The sequence below is a fragment of the Tetrao urogallus genome (genome assembly GCF_951394365.1).
Source record: "Tetrao urogallus genome assembly, chromosome: 5".
In the NCBI taxonomy this organism is placed as follows: Eukaryota; Metazoa; Chordata; class Aves; order Galliformes; family Phasianidae; genus Tetrao; species Tetrao urogallus.
The window spans coordinates 40,215,544-40,238,857 of NC_136818.1; the positions used below are offsets into that span (position 1 = coordinate 40,215,544).

Consider the following 23,314-nt stretch of genomic DNA (forward strand, 5'->3'; position numbering starts at 1 on the left):
TGCCACAATGAAGGAGGTGAAGGTGGAGGAGTCACCTGAGCACAGTTTAACAGGAAAATTACATCATATTTTGGTACAAGCTTACAGAAATCCATGCAAAGATAACTCTTTAGGGAACCGTTTCTCACTTCTAATTGGTGAGAGTGGAAGTGGCAGGGCTGAAAACCCCAGAATTCAGCACAGTTCCAGAAAGGCTTTTCAGAAGAAATCAAAGGGTTTGCTGGGTGAGGGTAAGTGACGTCTTCTCTTTCTCATTGAATTGAGTTTCAGTGTTGGAACTTGATCTTCTTGCCTTTCTGCGGGTTGACTGACAGAGAGATGGGGCCGTGAGTTTAAGCTTGTCTTTCTCAGTTGCTTTTATGCATGGACACCACCGGAAGGCTAATTTGAAACCAGAACGAAACCTGTAAGCATAAGAGAAGAAAATAAATGCAAAGATCTTTTCAATCAAAAGAGCAAATGTGCATTTTGATTCTACTCCTGAGTCACCATGGAAATAAAAGGTTCCGCTCTAGGGTTGAGCGTTTTGTTGGTGGTGTCCCAGTGAAACTGGGCTGGTGCTGCTAGGGGTGTGCAGACCCACATGAGCATCATGCCCATGCTGGGGGTTCAGGTGTGGGCAAGCGACTGAATCAGCTTGGTGCTGGGCCAGCAGATGTATTGAAGGGGTTGCAGATTCTTCCCTCCTATTAAGGCATGCTACTCACCTTTGGTTGAGACAACAGTAGATGATAGGGTTGTACATTGTTGAGCTCATGGCGAGCAGAAAGATGGTTAGATAAACCTGCTGAATGTACTTCTGCTGGTAGATGTCTTCCTTAAAACTCCCCAGGATGAAGTATATGTGATAGGGCAGCCAGCAGACAGCAAAAATGATCACAACCACCACCATGGTCTTCACAAACTGGGGAAAAGAAACAAGAAGTGTACATTATTCCTGGGCCTCTGTCTGGCTGATTTTGCTGGGATATACAAAACTCTGCTACTGTTCTAGGCCTGTTTTGCCCCCCTGAAGTACTGTGTATGGGCTGTTTGGGCAAGGAAACCAGTCCCGGTGGAGGAAATGGGAGGCATGTGGATTCACCAGGCATGGAGTTCTGCCGGGCAGCCGCTGATGTGAGCTGCCTTCTTTGGACCCTGGCTGGGGTGTGAAGAACATTGCTTTTACCCTGCTCACTGGGTGATGCCCTTTGCCCCTTGGCCTAATATACAGTCCATCAAACTTTGATGCCCAAAGATCCCACAAGATTTTATATCAAATGCAAGCTTTAAATGAAGCAGGAGCCAGAAGGGCTGCTGTGCTGAAGATACTCATTTTTGAGTCTCACTTCTGACCTTTTTTTTGGCGTTAACTTGATGTTTGTATCGGACTCGATTAACGTGGTTGCCTGGAACCGCACTGCTCCACAGCGTAATTCCTATAATGCTGTATGTAACAAACATCACCATTAAAGGCAGTAAATAAATCAACACGATCACGGCAATGTGATACCTGAAAAAGAAAAACAAGCACATTTCCATATCAGTGTGTCTCCTGAAGGGATCTCCAGAAGTTGTCTGACTCCCATCAACTTCAGTGCCAAAGCATCATCAAGAAATTTTGCCTACCAACTTCATTACAGGGGCTTCTGTGAACAGAATCAAGGAATCATGAGGTTGGAGAAGCCCTCTCCTCTCACCCAGCCACCCCCATCTGCCCACTGCCCACGTCCCTCAGTGCCACATTTCCATGACTCTGCAACACCAGGGATAGTGACTCCAGCAAAGGCTCATCTCTCTCATGGTGGGATAGACCACTGCTGGGCTACAGCAGGAGAGCGGTGTATTGAAAGCATTTCTCACCGGCACACTGCTCCATTTCTGTTCCAGATGAAAGTGCTGCTACGGTCCTCGGCTGTATGTGAGCTCTGGCCCTCCCTGTTATCCCACAGCTCCTCTGCTTGGGTTTGACTATTTTAAGCAAGCACCATTTATGGGGAGGGAACAACCTGCTCATTCAATTACAGTGGCTGTCAAATTAACATAAACAGTGTGAAAACTGGGATTAGGAAGGAGGGCCCTGGCACACGTTGCTGGCACTGCCTGCACAAGGCTGGGTATGCGTGCTTTTTCTCTGCGTGACAACACCATGTAACTCCTCATTGCGTTAGGAACCAGGCTCAGCTGTTCTGCAGAGCACCACAGGGATCGGTATCAGGCTGCTTGCTGTTGTTTGCTCCTTGGGATGGTTGCTCTGTTGCCCGCCTCCTGTAGCTCTGCCTCCCCATCTTTCAGGTCTGAGGCTGCATGGGAGAAGTGAGCTAGCAGATGCACAGATTTATGATGCTGGACAGGCTGCAGATCACACAGAGCTCCTGGAACTTGGCACATAATTGTGTGACAATCAATTACAGAGGCAGTGAGCAGCCACAGGAGGTGTCCAGAGTGCCTAGCTCCTATAGCCACTTTGCAAAGCAGGGCAGGACTGCGTGTCACCCTTTCTTACTATGAACATGGTCACATGGCAGCTGTTCCCTCAGCTGACTAAAACTAAGCTTGGATGGGCTGCCCCAAACCTATTTTCCCTCGCTATGTGGTTCTTCCATATCTCCCCCTCCCTCAGCCCTCTCCCCCAGTACTGTCTGCAGCCAGCAGCTCAGACGTGAAATTCGTTTGGTAACTTTTTGTAGAAATGGTGAGTTTTCTTCTCTCTCTTACGTGAGCTGGTGCTTTGACCCAACGTCATCTGGCCAGACGACGATGCACTTTGTTGTCCCATTGTCCATCATGATCTCAGCGTAGAAGCACTGTGGGAAGGCGAGCCCAAAGGCCACCAGCCAGATTATCCCAATGATGACCCTGGTGTTTCCAGCAGAAAGCCTGGGCTTGAAGGGGTGAATTATTGCCACATACCTGCAAGAAAAATGGGTAATACATTTATGGTTGCATTGGTAAACTTTGCAACAAATACAACAAGTGTAAAAATTCACCCAATGATATGGTGGGCCTTATTTGCAGAGCTATTCTGGTAGGCTCCAAGAGCTAAGTCCATTCTGAAGGGGATGACTGCAAGTCTTAAGGTAGGACGTTAGTCCCATTTGGATGGATGGATACCTCTGGTGCAAGGAGGAAGCACCACCTATGCTGTCTGTTTGCAGATGATACTTCTCAAGTATTTCTCTTGCTTTGAATTATGGGTTGGTTTTTTTTTTCTAGTTTTATTTTTAATTATTTTTTAAAATGCTTTGTATATTTGGTCTAAAATTTGGTGCTGTGAACTGTTTGTGTTTGTTTGGAGTTACGTGCTACTTTTCTTCCCTCCTTGAGCAAAAAGACCTAAACACGCTGTTCCCACTGTGTCCATATCATTTGATACCAGCTATCATGAAGACAGCAGATTGGAGCCTCAATATCCTTTACTTTGCATTTTTTCCCACTGATTCTTAGCAGTGGGAAACTGTTGTGCCATTCACCTCTGCCTGCCAAAGCCGGAGTCCTTGTGATTTAAGGGACGGGCTGCTGCTTCTGCCCCACACCTGCTCAGGGCCCTCATGCCACATCTGACTATTGGGTTACTTCTCTGCCTGGTTTTAAGTTCCCCAAGCAGAAATGCATGTGATCATAATGAGTACATAATCAATTATGCATTTCTTGTCATGCTTTCCACAGTCTTTGTCACAGTTGTTACAAAGGCAAAATAGAGTGGAAAATGCCAATGGCCTCTGGTGGAAATCTGTGGATCCTGTGCTGTCTGTTGGCTGAGCTGCTGAGAGGGAGCTCCACTGACACTGCTGCAGGATGGAGGGTGGCTGCCCCACAGGCAGCACGGTCAACAAGCCAGAGCTGCACACAGCAGAGCCTTTTTTAGCTATAAAATGTTTGTGTCACCTTGCATTTCCTTAGCTCATCGCAGGCAGTGTTACACAATGCTCGAACCTGCTCAGGGAGGCATGACATGGCAAATATTCTCCAAAGAGTTTCCCAAACCCATGATCTGCAGCACCAGTGGGTGCCAGGTACGACTGCTGTGCTGCTGGAGCAGCCTGACCAGCAGCCCGTGCTGCAGGAACCCAAAGTATCACCGTGCTTTCCTCTCTCCTCTTGCTGTGCAGATCTGCCTTTGCCCCCTGCTTATGCCCCCGTCCACGGGACATCCCAGGATGTGGATGTGAGCAATTGAAGCCGTGACTGTCCATGCAGGCAGTGATGACAAATGGATTCAAACACTTTCGTCCCCCTTTCTTACAATAAACAGGTTCTAAAGACAGTGTTCTGTTAAACCTAAGCAATGGAGCCGAAGAGGACGTGAGTTCTCATAACAATAAATGCAAGCTGTGAGTTTCCAGGAGACCGTGTCAGGATCTATTTTAAGGGTAAGCGAGAATAGCTAAATATGGTTTGTGGGGAGATGCCAAGTTTTCTTTCTGATCCTTGCCATGTGACCAGGGAGATTTTGGCTGTATAGATACTTCCATTGAACGTCCCTAACAATGAGAGCGGGAAACCGAGGGGACAGGCCGAAATGGGGTTATTTCAACCCCATTTAGCAGACTGTGTATAAGAAACAGCTGTTACTGACAGCCCTTGATTTCAAGCCAGGAAAAGCAAAAGAGTATCGGAGTCTCAGAAGGAGCTGCTGTTGCATCTAAATACAGCCTTGCTTTCATCTGCAGGGCGATCAACACATCACTCATCCCCATGCTTATTACCAACCCTTCCAGCTGCTATGGCAGCCGCTGCCCCGTACTTGGCAAGCTGCAGGGCCGGTTTCTGGGCGTCACGCACGCAGGGCAAGTCCTTCTCTTGCCAGCTGGTTTGTTTATCTGCTGCGATGCGCCCGTCTCCTGCTTCCTGCTGCTGGGGGTGTGGGGTGAGCCCAGCCCCGAGCAGGGCGGGAGCGATGGGCTCACCCCAATGAGTCACAGAGTAGGGTTTCTTGGGGGGGCTCCAGAGGGACCATCTCCCTGGAAGAGCTTCTGCAGATATGCACGCTTGATAAGAAACAGGAAATCAGAGGGGAACGTGGGGTCAACAGGAGTGCTCAATAAGGAAGCAGCAGTATTTCTGGATGCCTGGGGACAGGCCTCTGCCAAAAAGGTTCCCGGAGTCAGGCGGCCAGCAGAATGAACAGAGGGAGGGCGGAAGGATGGAAGGAAGGAGGGCAGAGAGTCCCGAAGGGCGCTCGGCTGCTCCATGCCGTCACTGACTGCCTGCAGGGCAGGAAATTCCCATGGACTTCTGACCACTTTCTAGTAAAAAGAAAAACAGCGTCACACTGCTTACCAATGAGGTGTAAACACAGTGAGTGCCCGAAGTTAAGCTCGAGTAAAGAGGCTTGGCAGATGTAAAGAGTATTATGAAAATGCCAATTACCTCAGAAGTCAAACAAAATCACTGTGATTACTTCCCTCCCTCTTGGAATGTGCCATTCTTGTGATCCGCTGCAACCAACCGCTGTCCCTGATCTGCTTCCTACTGTTGCTGGGGGTTTGCCAGTGCACTGGGCTAGCAAGTGGGACTGAGGTTTACAATGTTTTCAGCATCCCACAGTGTGTTCCTATTGCTTCAGCTCCATCCCAGGGATGGCTCCTTGTGGTTTGAAAAGAAAGAACGAGATAACATGATGACGAAGGAACATTTTATGACCAGTAACATGGGAACAATAAAATTGCAGCCACTTCTACTTGTTATAGACTCAGGGTGGAGATAAGCCAGAAGAGCACACTTTCATGCCAGGACTAGCTTGTAACCCCATAGCCTACTTGCCTAGCACTCACCCCACTCTTCAGATAAGGCACCTGACACGGTAGGTGGGGGCCGATCGCACAAAGCATTGCAATCATGGTCTATAACTCAGGGAAGGCTTTTCAGATCTTGCCCCTTTGCCTCTTACCTCTCTGCCGCCACTGCTGTCATGGAGTAAATGCTCACAAACATTGCGGTGATGGGGAACCAGTTCTGAAACCTGCAGAATTCCTCGCCAAAATACCAGACGTTGTGGCTGGCGTAGATAAAATTGAAGATGGTATTGAAAGCAGACATCAGCAAATCCGAAAGGGCCAAATTAACAATGAAGTAGTTGGTGGCAGTCCTCATTCTTCTGTGCGCCAGGATAATCCAGATGACGGTGACATTGCCGATGATGGAGGCGATAACGATGAAGGAATAGGTGATGGCCCACAGGGCGATCTGCCATCCAGGCTGGGTGAATTGGGTGACTGCTGTCCAGTTGTCATCGTCCTCAAGGTAGTCGACCTGTGAAATGTTGCTGGCGTTTGAAATGGGAAAGGTGCTCATCTTTTCTTTCCAGCTAAGCACAAAACAAAATCATCTGGCATCTGTGTGCTTTCTTGCAGTAAATGTTGGTGTTATGAATCCTCAATCCAATGGTTCAAGGGCCGTTAAAAACACTTTGGGATGAGGTGTCTCGTGTCCTCTCCTCTTGTTTTCTGAGTGAGGCAGCAGAGTGCCAGGAGGAGATGATCGATAGAGAGGCCCTCCTCCCTGCCTGGCATTGTAACCTGCGTGCGGAGAGTGAAACCAAGAGAAGAACTCTTCCCACTTGCGCTCCTTTTTCCTTTAAAATAGGAAGAGGGATGTTTCTGAAGTTGGTGCCAGGCAATCTCTTCCTTTAGATTATTGGAGGGACAAGAAGATATTGATAGACGTATCAAGCCACAAATCCTTCCAATCCAATGGGAATCCCATTGTGTGGTGGTGGTTTTTGGAGGCACCGGGTGCCCAACTGCTCTGCAGCACCACGGGGACGCGGCTCTGCTGGTGTGCTGGGCAGGAGCTGCTCTGGGACAGATGTTGTATGTGGTTTAAGGGGATTCGGAAAGGAGGTGGAGTCTCACAGGCAAAAGCTAAACAACCAAGTTGGCATCAAATGAAACGCAGCAAAGTGGTGCTTAAAGTTCCTTTCCTCCCTCCGTTTATTTGGGAATAAACTCTGAAATGGAAGTGCTGCTGTATCAGCATTTGAAGGCTGAGACCAAGGGGTGGCTGCATTGCTGTGGTCCCTGTATATCCAGGGCCTATGTGGGAACTCCTGCAGCAAGAAGGAAATGATCCTCAATGAGAGTTGAGCAAGTTGCCCTCTGCAGCTATCTGTCAGCTTATCAGCATTTTGATACGTTTCACTGAATGGTGACTGTGCAATGCAACATGACTCAGCCATCAATGTTTAATAGATGGAGTATGATTTAATGTATGCAAATGGAAGCAGCATGTCCTGTTGGTGCATGAAGGATTGCCAGTGCCTATTGCCACAGCCAGATCTGAGCAGTGACTTCTGGTACGGCTTAGGGGGGATGCTGGTTCTCAGGGTCCCTCTGAAGAAAACTCCCTTCAGCTACTGAAAATTCAGCCCCACTTCCATCTGGTGCAGAAAAGTGTGTGAGAAGCCTGGGCTGAGAGAGCACAGCTCTGCTCACTGTCAGAGCTGGAGCAAACTACATAAATACAAGCAGCACGGCAAGGCTGAGGTTTCAAAGGCTGTTTGGCAACAGCTCATGCCTGCTCTGTTGGAAGCAGGATGTGTCTCATGTGTGTCATGCTGTCACCAGGGATTTGCGCTCACTTCCAATCATCGTCCTTACTCGCTGGCTGGCATTGCTGCGACAAGGCTGGCACCCGGCTGGCTGGGAGCATGCACTCTTGGCCTTTTCACTTCCAAACTGGAGTGATTTTTGCAAAGGCAGCTCCAAGTTCCTTGAGAATTCACACTTGCCCGTGGCCATGAGCAAAATCTGTTCCTGCAATGTTGCTGAAGACACAGCAGGGAAAGGGGCAACCTAAGGCAGCGGTTGGGTTTGGCTGCTGCCGTTGTTGCTTTTTCTATTGGCGCGATAGAGGGTTGAGCAAAGGGTGAGAGATGCAAACAAAAGATGTGGGGCTGGAAGGTCAATGAGCGTGAACAAGGTACATTTTGTGTTTTGGAATGATAACACAGAGAGGTGGTGGAGGCTTTCACTGTATTGCATGTTGGCCTCAGCTTTGAGAGGAAGGCCATTTACTGCTGACCTCTATTAGTTGTGTCCAGAAAGGTGTTGTTTTAGTGTTGAGGCAAAGCCTGGATTTAGACAAAAGAAGGTTATTCAACTATTTTCATATGGCTTCCTTATAGAAACCCCAGAGTAACACAAACGGGCAAATGGATGATGCTATCACACAGAGTCCCCATCCAGTGTATCCTGCTCTGAGGTTATGTTTTGCCGAAAGTGGAGTACAAAAACAAGGGAATGTGTTGGGAAAGGGCAACCGAAGTCACGAGTTGTTAACCAGGGGTGATGCTGAGGGACATCCAGCTGCGAGTGATGCCAACGGGACGAGGCGGTAGATGTCAGAGGCATTCGAAATAGGCGATAACTTAGGCAAGGAATACTCGGAATGATTGTTCTATGTTACTGGTGTTATACGTTCCGAGCTGCTCTGCCGCTGCCTGCATCGGGTAGCCGGGCTGGCCGCTGAGCCAAGCAGCTCCGCGCTGCCCGCTTCCCGCAGCGAACCGCGACTCTGTGACGGCGTCGCCGCTCCCGGCCGAGCCCTTTCCCGGCAGCGCGCAGCCGCGGCGCTCGGCATCGGGAACGCGCTCATTGCCGGGGACGCGCTCGGTCCGGGGACGCGTCCCCGCAGCCCGCGCCCTCCGCGGGCGGAAGCGGCGGTGCCGGGAGGAGCGGAGAGGAGCGGCAGGTGCTGCCGGGAGGCGGCGGCGGGATGGCGACGGGGGACGCGGAGCAGGCGCGGTACTGCGCGCGGCTCTCCTACCTCTGCCTCAAATTCAGCCTCATCACCTACTGCACCGCCTTCTGGGTGAGCCGAGCGGCCGGGGGCAGCGGCTGCTTTGTCCCTGCGCGGCTACGGGGATGAAACCCGCCCGCGTTTCCTAGCTGCGGTGGTTGGGAAAAGAGGGCTGGCTGCTGGGCTGCTCTCGAGCCCCGCTTTATCGCGGCGCCGGGGGCGCGGGGTCCCTCCGGCCACAAGGCGCAGACCGGGGCGGAGCTCCCCGCGGGACCCGGGCACCTGCAGCCGCGCCTGGGCCGCCTCCTGCCAGCAGCACCGCCCGTGTCCGTCGCCCTATGGAACCCTACGGAACCACCCCCCGCGCTGTGACCGGGAGGCGCTGCCGTGAGCGAGCGCTTTAAGGGGAAGCGCTACCCGTGCGGGGCTGAACGGGTAGTGCTGAGAAGTCGCTTCTCTTCTCCGTGGGAAAGCCCCAGAGGCAGCCCCAGGGGTTTGCTGGGAAAAGCGAGCCGAGGTCGGGATGGGGATGTAAGCAGGCGGGTGCTTGCGGAAGGGCTGCGTTCCCTCTCTGCTCGCAGGAACGGGATCATCCTTACAGCGTTGCGGTGTGCGGAGCGGCTGCCGCCTGGTGAACGGGCGGACGGTCTGTGTGCTTGCAGGAGCCCAGCGGGCGGTGACGGCTGGGATGCTGCCGCTGGTTGCGCTTGGAGGAGGGTGAAGGAGCGGCGCACAGCTCCCGCTATCCCTCCCGGGTTGCAACTTGGTCTTGCAGCCCTGCCTGCGGCACAGGATGGGGACTGGGTGGTCTCGAAGGTCCCCTCCACCCTGAGCCGTCCTGTGATGCACTGAGCTGGCTGCTCCCTGGTGCCAGCAGGGTACGGGTTGTCTTGGGGGCATGCATACAACCCCGCAGCCTCGAGCTGCCCACGTTCCCAGAGCGCTGCTAAGGCTGTGCTGTGCTTTAAAACGAGAATTCGCATGGGTTTATTCAGGTGACAGCAGGTTGCAGATCCACCTGATCATGGATCTGGTACAGCAGGAGTGAAAAACATGTTCTGTTGTCATTCCAGGTGATCGGGGGCCTTGTTCTCGCTGTCGGGATCTATGCAGAAGTTGAAAGACAGAGGTACAAGACTCTGGAAAGTGCCTTCCTAGCCCCAGCCATCATTTTAATCGTTCTGGGCATTATCATGTTCTTTGTGTCTTTTGTGGGCGTGCTGGCTTCACTGAGGGACAATCTCTGCCTTCTTCAAGCAGTAAGTGCCATTGGTTTCTTCTTCATGGTAGTTAGAGCTTATTGCTTTGTATCATCACATAGATTAGATTTAGAGCTGGGGCCCTTTCTAGGTCTACGCTGAAAAATATTTCATTGCACTCCCTGACTTTGTAGCGGGTGATTTGTTGCTCCATGGGCATGGAGAAACTGATGAGGAATGGGAGTCTGGAGCTGGCTGTGCTCCAGAAGGCTGGGGAGCAGCTGTGCTATGGAAACATCTCCTGTGCATCCTGTTGGGTGGTAAAACCCAGATCCTGAGGTCATCTGTTTTGGATGGAGGGAGCCAGGCTGCTTTTTTAGAGAAGCTGCTGTTGAAAATGCAAAAAGTGACCTAAAAACATTGTGTATTTAGAAGGAGCAGATTCCAGATGTTGATAGCTGATTCCCTGCTACCCTGAGAGGTTGGCCTGGAGCTGTGGCACATGCCTGTTTCCCTGTACTGTGGGCACATTCAGGGGGGTGAATGATGTTTGGAGTGCTGCCCCGTAGCCGGAAGCCCCCGAGGTGTGGCTGCAGCTTCTCAGGGGGTTCTTGCAGCCTACCAGCTGGGAGACTGAGGAAACACGAGGCACAGGGGTTAGTTCTGGGCACAGTGGTTCCTCCAACAAGTTCTTGTTTCAACCAGAGGCAGCCACAAGAGCAAGAACCAGCCTTGGTCACATTGCATGGAAATGGCTAGGGCCCGGCTGCCCCTAGCTTGGGGAGGAGGTGGGGGAGGATATTGCATAGACCAAAGCAAGAGGTCATAGTGAGTTTTGAAACTATTTGCTGGATCTTGGCTGAAAGGTGTTGTGCTCTCCTCATCAAATGGCTGAGAACCTGTCCTGGGGGTTGTGCTTCCTTGTCTGGCACAGAGCACGCTTTCTGTTCATGCTGTGGGAGTGAGCCTGGAAGTCCCCCATTCTGTTTCTTGGGCTGATTCCCCATTTAGCAGCAGCAAAGACATCTGTCTGTCTGGTAACTTGGAACAGTGGTACTGGTGTGGGTGGCGCAGAGCTGAAAGCAGCATGGCACGGGAGGATCTGCAGGGAGAAGTCTGGGGTGAAAGCAAAAGACATCTGCTTTGGTTAAAGCACTCATTACTGATGGAAGAGCAGGGACTCCTGAGGTGGTGCTGCATGTACCCTGTCCATCCAAAACAGTTGAGCTCAGAATCTGGGTTTTACCACCCAGCGGGTTGTGTCCAAAAATTACACTGATTGGGAAAAATCTCCTCCTGAGATCAGCCATGGGTTTGCTCTGACACTGCTGGAGATTGTGAAGCTTCCGTGGTGAATTTTGCTGTTATGAAGGGACAAGACATACACAAGTAAATGAATGTGCCGAATGAATGTGCTATGTGCCAAAATGTAGCAAGGCCAGAACTTGGCTCTGATTTAACACTGACAAATTGATAGAAAATGGCTTGGATTACTTTAAAGCACCACTTTACCAAAGAAATGAAAGCTAACAGGTAATTGCTGTCTTTGGAGCATAAAAGCGTAACATTCTGCATGTAGCTGAGCATTTATGAGCTTTGCTATGAAGCAGGGTGCTCTTCTAGGTAGAAATATCTCAGCATGATACATGCACCTCCTAGTTTTGTTTCCATTCAAAGCAGGAGGTTATAGATTTGCTGACTGGGGGAAAAAGAAATCAAAGCGAGGAAAGAAGTCTTGTCTGTGGCATGAGCAATTTTTATGAGAACAAAACAAAATCTATTTTTCTTTAAACACATCTCGTATTCAGAAAGTTGGCAGTGTTACAGACTTGATCACAGTCCTTGAAGGAGCAATTCTGGTTTGTTGTAAGATCTCAGTTGCTGTTGTTTCTTTCCAGTTCATGTACATTCTGGGTCTGTGCCTGATGATTGAGCTGGCCGGTGCTGTCGTGGCCTTGATTTTCAGAAACCAGGTGAGCTGGGGTTATGAGTGTGGAGTTATGGCTGTGCTGCTGAGCAAAGAGGGGCATTCAGTTCGTCAGCAGAGCTGAAGGAAGCCTGAAGATAAGCACAGGCTCCTCAGGGCTCTTCAGGTTAGGGAAGGGTGGAACTGGGCATCAGTTCTGGAAATGAACTCAAGGATGGAGAATTTGGAGAATATCTGTGTGTGGTTTGGTACAGGCAAAACGGGTTTTCAGCTCTTACTGTATTGCAGAGCATGTTTGTATTTTCCTTCTGTCTCTCAGGTTGCCAGTTCAGATTTGCATTTGGAGACCAAGTTATTGTTTACTGGCCAACATGCTTGACCAGAGTGGCATCTCTTCCCTGCCCACATCCATAAGCAAAAGAGCTCGGTTCTATAGCCGACATCAACATGTACAAGCTTACTGCACCTTCATTTAAAAAAACAAAAAGAAAAACCCCAAACTCATGGAAAACGATAGATTTTGTTCTTTGTGTTTAGTAGTAAGATGGCACTCCCCGTGGCTCACTTTGGCCCTGCGCACTGTGCTCTCATGAGCCGTGGTTGGAGCACTGCAGCCCATGCGGTGTAGGAGGGAACGTCATGGGTCAGAAAGTGAAGTAAACACCGAATGGTATTTGCTGAGAGGGTGAGGAGGAGCAGTGATTGGCTTTTGTACATAGAAAGCACATTGTTGGATTTGCTTGTGCTAAGCAGTTTCCCAGCGCGCTTGTTGGTGGCAGTGTCGGGGACCAGGGCTTTGTGTTTGTGCTGTGAGATGAATGGATGCGTTGGGGTGAGGATGGGGAGGAGAAGGAAGCATTTAATAGCAGCTCAGGCTAAGAGCCTCCATGTAAATGCTGACTGTTGCACATGTCCCAATGTTTTTTTTTCCCTCCATTTATTTCCCTATTCCCCTCTCAGATATGAGGCATTCTATTTCTTTTCTTTCAGCTGTGCTTATTGTAAGAAATACCCTTCAGTGGTGTGTATTTACAAAGAAAGCATTGCCTGTATATGTGAGCACATGTCCATCGTGCCCGTTTGGCTTGGTGCACTGGGGATGTGGGACAACTGGTTTTCATGGGTTTTCACTGGTTGTCAACTGCTTGTCCTTATTGCTCACATCTGTTTGGTGCTCTTGAAGGACAGAGTGTGTCCCAGGATCCCAAGGGCAAGTATCAAGCATTGGGGTGTGACAAATGGAGGTGGCATTTCTAATTTCCAACATGATAACCATTCTTGTTTTATGAAAATAAATAGAAAACGGGCTATTCTTTTTGTGCTCACCACCCACAGCTGGCACTTACTGAATCACAGAATCCTTAGAGTTGGAAGAGACCTCTGAAGGCCATTTGGTTCAACTCCCCTGTTGTGAACAGGGAAACCTACAGCTCCATCAGGAGCTCAGAGCCTGACAACTTTGACCTTTTCTTTAACTTTTGACATTTCTAACTGATGAATCTTTTTGCTTTTGCCTTCTAGACAATCAAGTTTCTGAATGATAACATTAGAAGAGGAATTGAGAATTACTACGATGATTTAGACTTCAAGAACATCATGGATTCTGTTCAAAAGCGGGTTTGTTTATTTTTTCCTTTTTTGAAGACCAGCTCAGTCTTAGCAATGCTAAGATGTGGTGGGTCCTCATTGATCCAGGGATGTGGTAATCAGATTCTCAATGAGCCCTGAAGTGTTTGATTTTTCTATGGGACCCACAGCCAGGTTTGGACAAACTCAGCTTCAATTCCACCCACGTTCTTCTTTGTGTTTCTGTTGGCTTGTCCAAGACATCCAAAACCAATGGTTAACTATTGGAAGTGCTGGAAGAGGAGAAGAGAGGTGGCAGTGGGGCTGTTTGAACCTGGTTGATGTGTTTTCACTCAAGGCCGTATAGCAAGCCCTTTAATAGGGTGGTTATTCAAATGAAATCCCTGTGGAAGTGTATATACCTGCAATTAAAATTCAGAAATTGCAGTGAGCACAGCTGAGCATTACTTAATGGCACGTGCAGTTGACTCACAGCCCTATATTTTTTTAATGCTGCTGTGTTGAAATGTTTCTTGGCTTAAGAGTATTGCCATGCAGTTCAAGGATGACAGGAAAAGCAGAAAACGTTCAGAAATGTGCTTGCAGAACTTACGTGGTGCCTGTGGCCATCCCAGATAAAAAGTACTGAAAAAGTTAGGTCAGTAAATGCTGTGGAGTTCTATGACATCGCTATGGTAAGGGCAACCTACTTTGAAAAACAGAGTCAGCGCGGAAAGTCTGAGGAAGTTTTGTCATAATACTTCATAATGCTTTGAAGTTTCCATGCACTGCCCAAAATCTTGTATATATGCAGTGAGATAAATGGTGGCGATGAAGTAAACTGCTGCTTCTCCCTTCCTTTAAAAAACAGAGCGAATATTTGTATTAAGCAAATGTAAACTTACAGTATTTTATTTTTGCCAGATCTCTGTTCTACTAACTAAATCATGCCTGAAATATTTTGATATATATATATATATATTTAATACCTTATATCAACACTTTTTTCTTTTAGATGCGATCAGAAATATTGTTAGTTGAATTGATAGTCCATGCTGAGCTATGCTGGTTTGGCTGTGCCACCCTCAGATATTTTAAATGCCAGTTGGGTCTCTTTTTGCCTTTTCTGTTTGTCTGGAGCATGAAAGCATTCCGTTGTTGATCCTTCACACGTTGGATGTGACTTTATATAAGATATATTATTAAACAACGTTTCTACTTGCAATCAAAGAGCCTTTTCTTCCCCATTTTGCACTGATCTCCATAGCTTGGCTGATTCTGGAAGCATTCAGGAGGTGTAAATATTTGTCGCTCCTGTCTAATCGGAATTTTTTTTTCCCTTTTTTATGTATTTTTCGTGTGTATATAACTATACTTAACTAGTACATGTATATTCCTGGGGAGCTGCCCTATCCCTCAGCGCTCTTAAAACTGCTTTATTCCTACTTTCCTCTCCAGTTGTTAGAAGAGTTTCTGTAACTATCTGCAATCTGCCTTTGCCTTCTGTGTCGTGTTTGCAGTTTAAGTGTTGCGGTGGGGAAGACTATACGGATTGGTCAAAGAATGCTTACCATGACTGTGCCGCTCCAGGACCGCTTGCCTGCGGAGTGCCTTATACGTGTTGTGTCCGGAACAAGGTGAGCCTGCTGTCTCATTAGCTGAGCCACCCTCTGTCCTCACAGATGGACAAATCCAAGAATCACTAGGGTTGGAAAAGGCCTCCAAGATCATCAGGTCCAACCATCAACCTATCACCACTCAGTCATAGAAAGATAGAGGCATGGAACTTGGAAAAGCCCTCTCATACCCACCCCCCACTGCCCACGTCCCTCAGTGCCACATCTCCACAGCTCTGCAACACCTCCAGGGATGGAGACTCCTCCACCTCCCTGGGCAGCCTGTGCCACTGCATCACTGCTTTTTTGGAGGATAAATGTATCCTAATACCCAACCTGAACCTCCCCTGGCACGACCCGAGGCCATCGCCTCTCGTCCTATCTCTGCACCAGTGTAGGTGAGCCACTGCCACCACTGCTGAAATGTGGCACCCGCTGCCTCATTGTGCTCACGTCCCTTGGGCCAGCAGTGGGTGGTGATTCCCACTCAGTGCCAGCCCTGCCACTTGTGTCAGCACTTTGAGTCTTGTTTCCTGAAGCTCTTCCAACAGAGACCTGTGATGGATAGCCCACCGGTGCCTGTTAGGTGCTGCCCTTTCTTTGTGGGGCTTGGGTGTTTGATTAAAGAAGGGAAGAGAAACGCAATAGTAATCTCAGTAATCCAGCTGGATATTGCTGAGAAGTGTGTATAGTAAAAAAAGGTGTCTATTGCGTACACTTACACATTCTTGTGTGTCAGAAGAAGTGTGTTTAGATCTGTGCTGAGCTGAGATTTATTCTGAGAAACCAAAGCTAAACAGCTATGTTTTAAGCCCGAGGTGTTTGAGAAGTCGTGTATCTGAAAGTGATGTATGCTGATCCACAACTGTGTGGAGCTGGCAGGAGAGCCCAGGCTTCTGCCCTCAGTTGGTGATGAAGGGAGGCAGAGGCGGCTCAGAGAGAGCAGTCTGGCTGCTCAGTGTGGTTTCAATGGAGCGCTTGTTTTTCTGAGTCTCGCCCTTCTCAATTGGAGCTTTCTTTTAGAAGCTCAGTTCACGTGTGTAGAATTGCAGCAGTGCTGTAAAGGGAAACGCTATAACAAGCAGTGGCTGTTGGTGCTACACAGATGTTTCCTTTAGAATTATTAGGTCGTGTGTTTGGTGCGTGTTCCTTATTTTACGCAGTGTTTGAGCTGATTGAACGTCAATATTCTAATTAGTGATGTGATTACAGTCAATTTCTGTACAGCCAATTTAGGACATCAGAATGAAATACCCATCACTGGGATCTGAAATACTTGGAAAGAGCTCTTTCCTGGAAGAGGAGCAGATGTGCTGGGCTGTGCTGTGGCACGTAGCCTCTGCTTTGGTTGCAGACCTTTTCGTAGGCTATTGCAAAGCTTGTCTGCAATTAATATTTTTCCACTGCTGCATTTAAAACTTGGAAAAAATGATAAAAGTGCGTGTTCCTTATTTTACGCAGTGTTTGAGCTGATAGATTTTGTAATTGAGCGATTATTTGTCTGTGACAAATGGGCTCTTCCTGCTTCTGTGGGGAACAGAGATAATGCCACATGCCATGGGACAGGTAATCACATAGACTGTGTATTCCAAGAGCAGCCCAAAGTCAGGAATGTTTTAAAACCAAGGAGTTCTCTGAGGAATGCAAGGAGTTCAGTTTCCTCTTGTTTCATTGCCAACTGGGGAAGGAGGGATAGGGTTTCTTGCAGAGGAGATGTAGCATGTGGTTTGTTAACTCAGACAAGTTAACTGAGAAGTGTAAAGAAGACCCCAGATGATGGATACCCCTTTTTTTAATGTTGGAGAGCTCAGCGAGATGCTGCAAAGCATAAGGGCTGGTAGCTATGCTGCAGTTGCAGGGCTGTGCATTGGGCAGGGCAATGTTAGCAGCGTGACTGTACAGCCTGCTGCCTTTGGAAAACATTGGGAGATGCATCAATCTTGGCTGTCTGACAAATACTTCCAAATACAGGCTGGTTTCTGTCCTGGAAAGCCACAGATACAGTTTGTAATTACTCAGTGACTCTGTAGTCATGGAAAACTCCTGTTCGTGTAGGAGGGTCGACTTCAGATCTGTTTTAAAAGCCTTGTACAGGATGAGCCAGGCCCTGGTCATGCTGCTGTTGAGGCAATCTGAAGGAATTATTGTCCAGTCTAAGTATTTATTAAAGACTTACACAAGTGTAGCCGAGATAACAATCCATTCCCGGATGTATGCAAACTTTGGTTTTGAATGCATTTATCTCCATTGAGCACAGTTTCTTGTGCCATGATGTCTTGTTAGCAAATGTTGTGTTTAAAATTCAGTGATGATGTCATGAAGTTCTCTGGTGTCCAGTATTTTGCTGGTGGCCGTGTGTTTATGTCAGGCTCAAGTGCTGTGAGAGAGGCGGTCCCCTCGCAACCATGCCCTGCTACTGCAGCTGGGACCTCCCCTTGTGCCTTCAGAAACGGACTGGGAGAGCTTCTACAGAGTGCCCCAAACCTGGTTTGCCTGCCTGTCACATGGTCAAGGGAGAGACTGGCTTTTGGGGTGCATGAAAGATGTGACCCTACCCACTAGCACTTAGAAATCTCAATTTTATGTCTTTCCTTGTGTTGGGGTGTATATCAGCAAGGTAGAGTTTGCTCTGCTTTTATTTCCCTCATTTTCTTCTTCTCATTTGGCTTTGTCACTGTGTGCATTGCTTCGTTTGATCTCGGTGGGCTTTATGTTTGGTTTGTAAGTTGAGGGCAGTACTTTCCTATAAGCCTTGTCAGGCCGGTTGGGCTTCACAGCTCAAGCAAAGCATTAAATGGCTGCAGAAAGTGTTTTGGTAAGCGTCTGTGAATGCAAACACTCAGGCTTTGGGTTTGTAATGTGTTCATTAAGCGCTTGTAGTATTGGAAATTATTTAGGTTTCAGGTATTTCCAAGTTGAAAGTTGTCTTCGTGATGGAACGACGGCCTTAATCCCCGGCTTTCTTAATGTGACAAGTTAAGCCATTAAAGCCTTAAAATTAGAACTGGCTGTTGTATGGAAACAGCCGTAGCTTAGAGGTCTGTCATGGCCAGCCTTGGTTTGTGGCACTGCACTCCTTCCTGGATGGATAGGGGTCAGCTGCCTCGTGGAGGTCTGACCCTGGGGGTCCTGGGAGAAGCTCTTGGTTCTCCCCGCTGTAATCACCATTCTGCTTTCCCCAAGGCTGAGTTGGGCACAGGTATCACTGCTGCAGGCTGTCCCTCCTTGCTTCCCGCTGTGTTGTGAACTGAGTAAGCAGTGTGGTGTGGCTGTCCCCAGCCCATGACCCGGGGTGGTGGCACCTCTGGGTTTTTGCTTTACTCTACGTTTTATTTTCTTTTCAGACAGACATTATCAACACCATGTGCGGATACAAGACTATTGACAAAGAGGTAAAGTAACCAGCACCCACCTCGTGATGGTAAAAGGTTCTGATTTTGTGAGCTTATCCTTGTCAGTAACAAAAGATCTTCTGCATGCTTGAATCTACTGAAAAGTTAAAGCAACCATTAAACTGATTGTACTTGACTGTGCATTTTCTGTGATTCCTTGTTTGACACATGCGTGAAGCATTTATTTCCAGAAATAACCTCCCACTTACAGTCACTGCTCAGCAAAGAGGGACACGTCAATATTCTAATTAGTGATGTGATTACAGTCAATTTCTGTACAGCCAATTTAGGACATCAGAATGAAATACCCATCACTGGGATCTGAAATACTTGGAAAGAGCTCTTTCCTGGAAGAGGAGCAGATGTGCTGGGCTGTGCTGTGGCACGTAGCCTCTGCTTTGGTTGCAGACCTTTTTGTAGGCTATTGCAAAGCTTGTCTGCAATTAATATTTTTCCACTGCTGCATTTAAAACTTGGAAGCACTGATAAAAATGGCAGAGACTCTTCTGTCCTTCCTGTGTGGTCTACAATTAGAATGAGATGCACTGCTTTTGGGGGAGCGGCTTAAAAGAAGGTGGCTTGTTGTTTTTAAATAATGTCTGCTCTGTTGCTTTGCAGCGCTTGAGTATCCAAGACGTCATCTATGTCCGCGGGTGCACCAATGCAGTGCTCATTTGGTTTTTGGACAACTACAGCATCATGGCTGGTGTTCTGCTGGGCATCCTGCTCCCCCAGGTAAAAGGGCCGTGGCTCCACAGGGAGTGCTGCTTTGTGCTGTGGGAAATCTTTTGTCATATCAGCTGTTCACAAGCACTATTCGTTTCTCATAGAATGGGTAGGGTTGGAAGGGACGTCAAGAATCATCCAGTTCCAACCCCCAATATCTTGTATTTTCTCCTATATGCAAAATGCCCATCAGAAATTTCAATATGAGATATTCCACTTCTTGTTGTGGTTAACTGGGATGGGAGCTTTTTGGGCTTGCTCTCTGTTATCCTTATGAGTCCTTTCCAATTTGGGATACTCCACGGTTCTATGTCAGTGCGTATGCTACGTTGTGCCCCTCTGCCTGCGCTGTGTATGCGCTTTGTGCAAGCAGTGCCATGAGGTGCAGTGAGCAGCGCGCGATGCCCTTGTTTTGCAGTTCCTGGGGGTGCTGCTGTCCTTGCTGTACATCACGCGGGTGGAAGACATCATAGCTGAGCACAAGCTTGGCGAGAGCCTGTTTGGGGAGATGCAGCAACGCCCCGATCCCGAGTTTGCCAGCGCAGGCTGCTGCATGTGCTACCCGGGCTGACAGCAGGAGCCTCTGGAGCCCGTCAGCCTGCGTGCTGGTTTGTGCTTCTGTGGCCATTACGGACATTGGGTGCAACTGATCAACTCTAACTCTTCTTTGGTATTTCTTTTAAAGCAGAATACCAAAACCAGAGTCTCTTCTATACCCCGTGGTCTTAATATTTCTAACATTTCCGCTGCCTCTGGGTGTGTGTTGAGCTCTCATGAGACTTCTGGGTGCCGTGCTCAGGTTGCTCCTAGCTCTTTGGGAAGCGGACCAAGTAACCGCCGTGCCTACACTGCTGTGGAATCACCACGCGTGCCCCATTCCACGTTGCCTTCCTCCCTCCTTGTCCCCCTCCTCCCTCTTTAGGGGCTAAAACCAGGCAGAATGCTGGGGGCTGCCCACTGGCCCCAGAGCGGGGTGCTGCATGGGATGACAGCATGGCTTGGGTTGGAAGGGATCTTCAACACTTCCAACTCCCTGTGCACCCCGGGGCCTCACTGCAAGCAGGGTGGCCTTGCCGGCAGTTAAAGCTGTCGGCTGTATGCTGGAAGGTGAGGCTGCAGCCCCATGTCCTGGGCAGCCTCTCTGTGCCCTTCCCAATTTCAGTTTCTTACTGGTTGCAAATCGGAGGAGAGATTTCTTGCTGATCTAAAGGGTGAATATTAAACGTGTGTTTAATGACTTTTTAATGCTAATCTCGATCAATTTACTGACAGTAATGGGTGTGACACTGAACACTTCATTGCTCGGTCCTTCGTGCCTTTTAATGATGGGGCAAATGCCAATGTTGGATTAATCAGGTAATGCTTGATAGACTTTTAATGCAGTTTGTTATTGTCTGGCTTTTGTATCAGTTTATGAGATGTTTAAGTCTTGTATATGTACTGTATTTTTCCTCATTAGTAAATTAAGTGTTAGAGGGGATTGGGGGGGAATTATCTATGTTGAAATGTTTCTGAATTTGATTCTTGTCAAAATAAAAAAAATATGTATTTTTTTTCAAAACGATTTGGACACTCAGTGCTGAGAAAGTAAGGGCTTCTTCCTGACCAAGGATTTCTGAGGAAGTTCAGTGTTTTTCCAGCTACCAGAAAAGAATCAGTACTCAGTACTCAGGTTGAAAAAGCCCTCTTGGCTCACCCAGTCCACCCCCACCTTCCCACTGAGCCACATTCCTCAGTGCCACATCTCCACAGCTCTTGGAAAGCCCTTGGCCCAATCCTTCTCTATTGACAGCATGGCTGATGGTGGTTACAGAGGTCAAATATCTCTCTTCCCATCAGCAGTGTCTGGTTGTCTCCTCCAAAGCACACTCTGGTCTTTGCTCCGGGAATGTGGGTAAGTAGGGGGCAAGAAAAGCATGGCTAGATGTTGGGTGGTTATAAAATAATGGGAGAATCTTTGGGGTTGCTGGGGAGCAGCTCTTCAGCACAGCAGGTGCTAGGGCACAAAGGGTTTGGGGCCACCCACACTTCTTGGCACAGTGTTTGGCAGTAGGTTTTACTGGTTCCTCCCTGCTGGTGCTCAGCAGGAACTGGGGACCCATTGCCAGCACCTCATTCAGTGTGCCCATGTGGCTGTGCTGATCCCAGCAGTGGTTGCCTCTATGAGAACCCACTGTGGCCCAGCTCGTGGCACTCAGCTGAGCCCTTCCCAGGGAGTTCCTGCCCTCCTGACGGGATGGATACCGGCGTGAAATGGTTCTCTGGTTCAGGTGGGTCGGATCCAGCAGCACTTGCTTCCTCCTGAGAGTGCTGAATAGTGCTGAACATTGCTTACTTCCGATCTGCATCCCCCCCCAAAGTGCTCTAGGAGCTGCTGCTTCTGTGCTACTGCGTGATGGAAACCTGTGGGGCCGCGACAAACAGCCCCCCTCTAGCGGTGTGGGTTTGACAGAGCACAAGAAACTTTTTTTTTCCTTTTCTTTTTATACCAGCTGCTCAAGATCTCTGTGCTGTGCATCCTTTGGTGCTGCGAGTGCTGGTGTCTGCTTCGTTTGTGCCCTTCCACGAGCAGCTCTCAGCCACGGATGGGGAGGGGGTGTGCGGGCAGCTCTGCAGCGAGATGGGAGCGGGATGAAGTGGAGATGGGCTTTGCGGGGTGGGTGCTGTGGGACCCGAGGCGGTCTGCAGCCCAGGGACGTGGCGGTGGCTGAGCGTCGCTGCTGAGAATGCAGGGGCTCAGTGGGAGCGCGTCACTGGGGCTCTGTGCCCATGTCCAGCAGCAGGAGGCAGCCGCACGCTTTGTGCGTCACGGCAGAATTGGGGAACAGCGAGCAGAGAGATTTGCTGCCGTCTGCCGATGCGTCGTGCCGATGTTTTCGCTACTGGAGGCATCACTGCGTCCCGCTGCTGGACCCCAGGTTTACATGCAGGCAACAGGCACTGAGCTACTGGAGGCCATTGGAGAATCTGCGTGCCGGGCTTGGGAGCTTCTGTTGTTTATTTTTATTTTTATTTTTTTTTTTAAACACAAGTGGCTTTTCCTTCCCATCTGTCTCAACACAGGTGTCAGTGCCCTCTACCCTGTGCCAGGCTTCTGTGCCGGAGGTGGGTAGGGATAGGTTCTAGGGCTTCATGCTGCTGCTCAGAAACACGGAGGAGCAGAGCAAGGCTGTGCTGAGCCATGCAAACGCAGCACTGCTTGGGGGGAGCAGCCAAGGGATCGGGGGAAAACGCACTGAGCAGGGAATGTGGAACCAAACCTCACTGCCCGTGCCCACACTCTCCACAGTCAAGGGGATGAAGGGCTGGGGATGTGCAGACCCCTTTTGCAGAAGGGAAGGGCAAGGTTGATGCCACATGTGCTGCCCCTGAACCCCAGTGCCCATGAGCGGGGCAGGATGCGGCCCTCAGCCCCCAGCTTGCAGCACGCCGGCCCCGATTATTGTTGGGTGTCGAAAAAGACATTGAAAAGAAAGGAGGAGAGCTGTGAAGAGGGTCACTTTAGTGGCTCTTTCATTTTTTTTTTTTTTTCTCCCCCGAGAAGGAAGTTAGAAAAGCAGAGCCCTCAAAGCCGCATTGAAAGGGTGACAGAGACGGGATAATGCGTAAGACCAAGGGAAGGAATCTCAGAGCACTCGCCACGGTGTTTTAATGATCTGTTAACAATTACCCCTTTCAGGGGAGAACATATGGTAGATGGTTTGCTTTAAAAAAAAAAAAAAAAAAAAAAAGAAGGACAAAAAAAGAGAAAAAAGATTGCTCCAGAAACTTAAATGATGCTGGGAAAATGGTGGGGACCACTGTGAGAGCTGGGGGAGGGAGGGACATTGGGGCATAGGGGCTGTGTCGGGCTGGGGACCCCAAAGCTGGAGGTGGCTCGGAGCCATCCACAGAGTGTGCTGGGGTCACATAGCTCCTACTGCTTCACCAGTCCAGGCAACGCTGCCCTGCACATCCATAACACCTGGAAGCAGGTGTTGGGTGATGGCACCCCCGGGTGTGGGTGTAAGGGGGAAGGCAGCCTCAAGTCCCCTGGTCACCAGTGGGGGGCGGGGACCAACATCGGATTGGGGAGCATTGGAGCCCAGAGTGGGGCACAGCAGCAGTTCCAGCCAGTGGAGGGGGTGAACCTGTACTCCCTCCTATGTTTTGCAATGATGGCCCAGC

The 23,314-nt window shown here is 49.1% G+C and overlaps 2 protein-coding genes across 2 annotated transcripts; one reads left to right on the forward strand and one right to left on the reverse strand.

The window, feature by feature from the left end:
• Window positions 1–208: 208 nt before the first annotated feature.
• Window positions 209–6,276, reverse strand: TACR2 (tachykinin receptor 2; the record flags this gene model as incomplete). The annotated part of the gene is made up of 5 exons (XM_079536308.1): window positions 209–404; window positions 708–904; window positions 1,336–1,492; window positions 2,698–2,892; window positions 5,873–6,276. The coding sequence occupies 5 exons, from the start codon at window positions 6,274–6,276 to the stop codon at window positions 209–211; spliced, it is 1,149 nt and encodes a 382-aa protein (XP_079392434.1).
• A 2,421-nt stretch (window positions 6,277–8,697) lies between these two features.
• TSPAN15 (tetraspanin 15) lies at window positions 8,698–19,718 on the forward strand (the record flags this gene model as incomplete). Its single annotated transcript, XM_079535644.1, has 8 exons — window positions 8,698–8,793; window positions 9,795–9,980; window positions 11,819–11,893; window positions 13,369–13,464; window positions 14,934–15,050; window positions 18,374–18,421; window positions 19,040–19,156; window positions 19,566–19,718. The coding sequence occupies 8 exons, from the start codon at window positions 8,698–8,700 to the stop codon at window positions 19,716–19,718; spliced, it is 888 nt and encodes a 295-aa protein (XP_079391770.1).
• Between the last annotated feature and the right edge of the window lie 3,596 nt (window positions 19,719–23,314).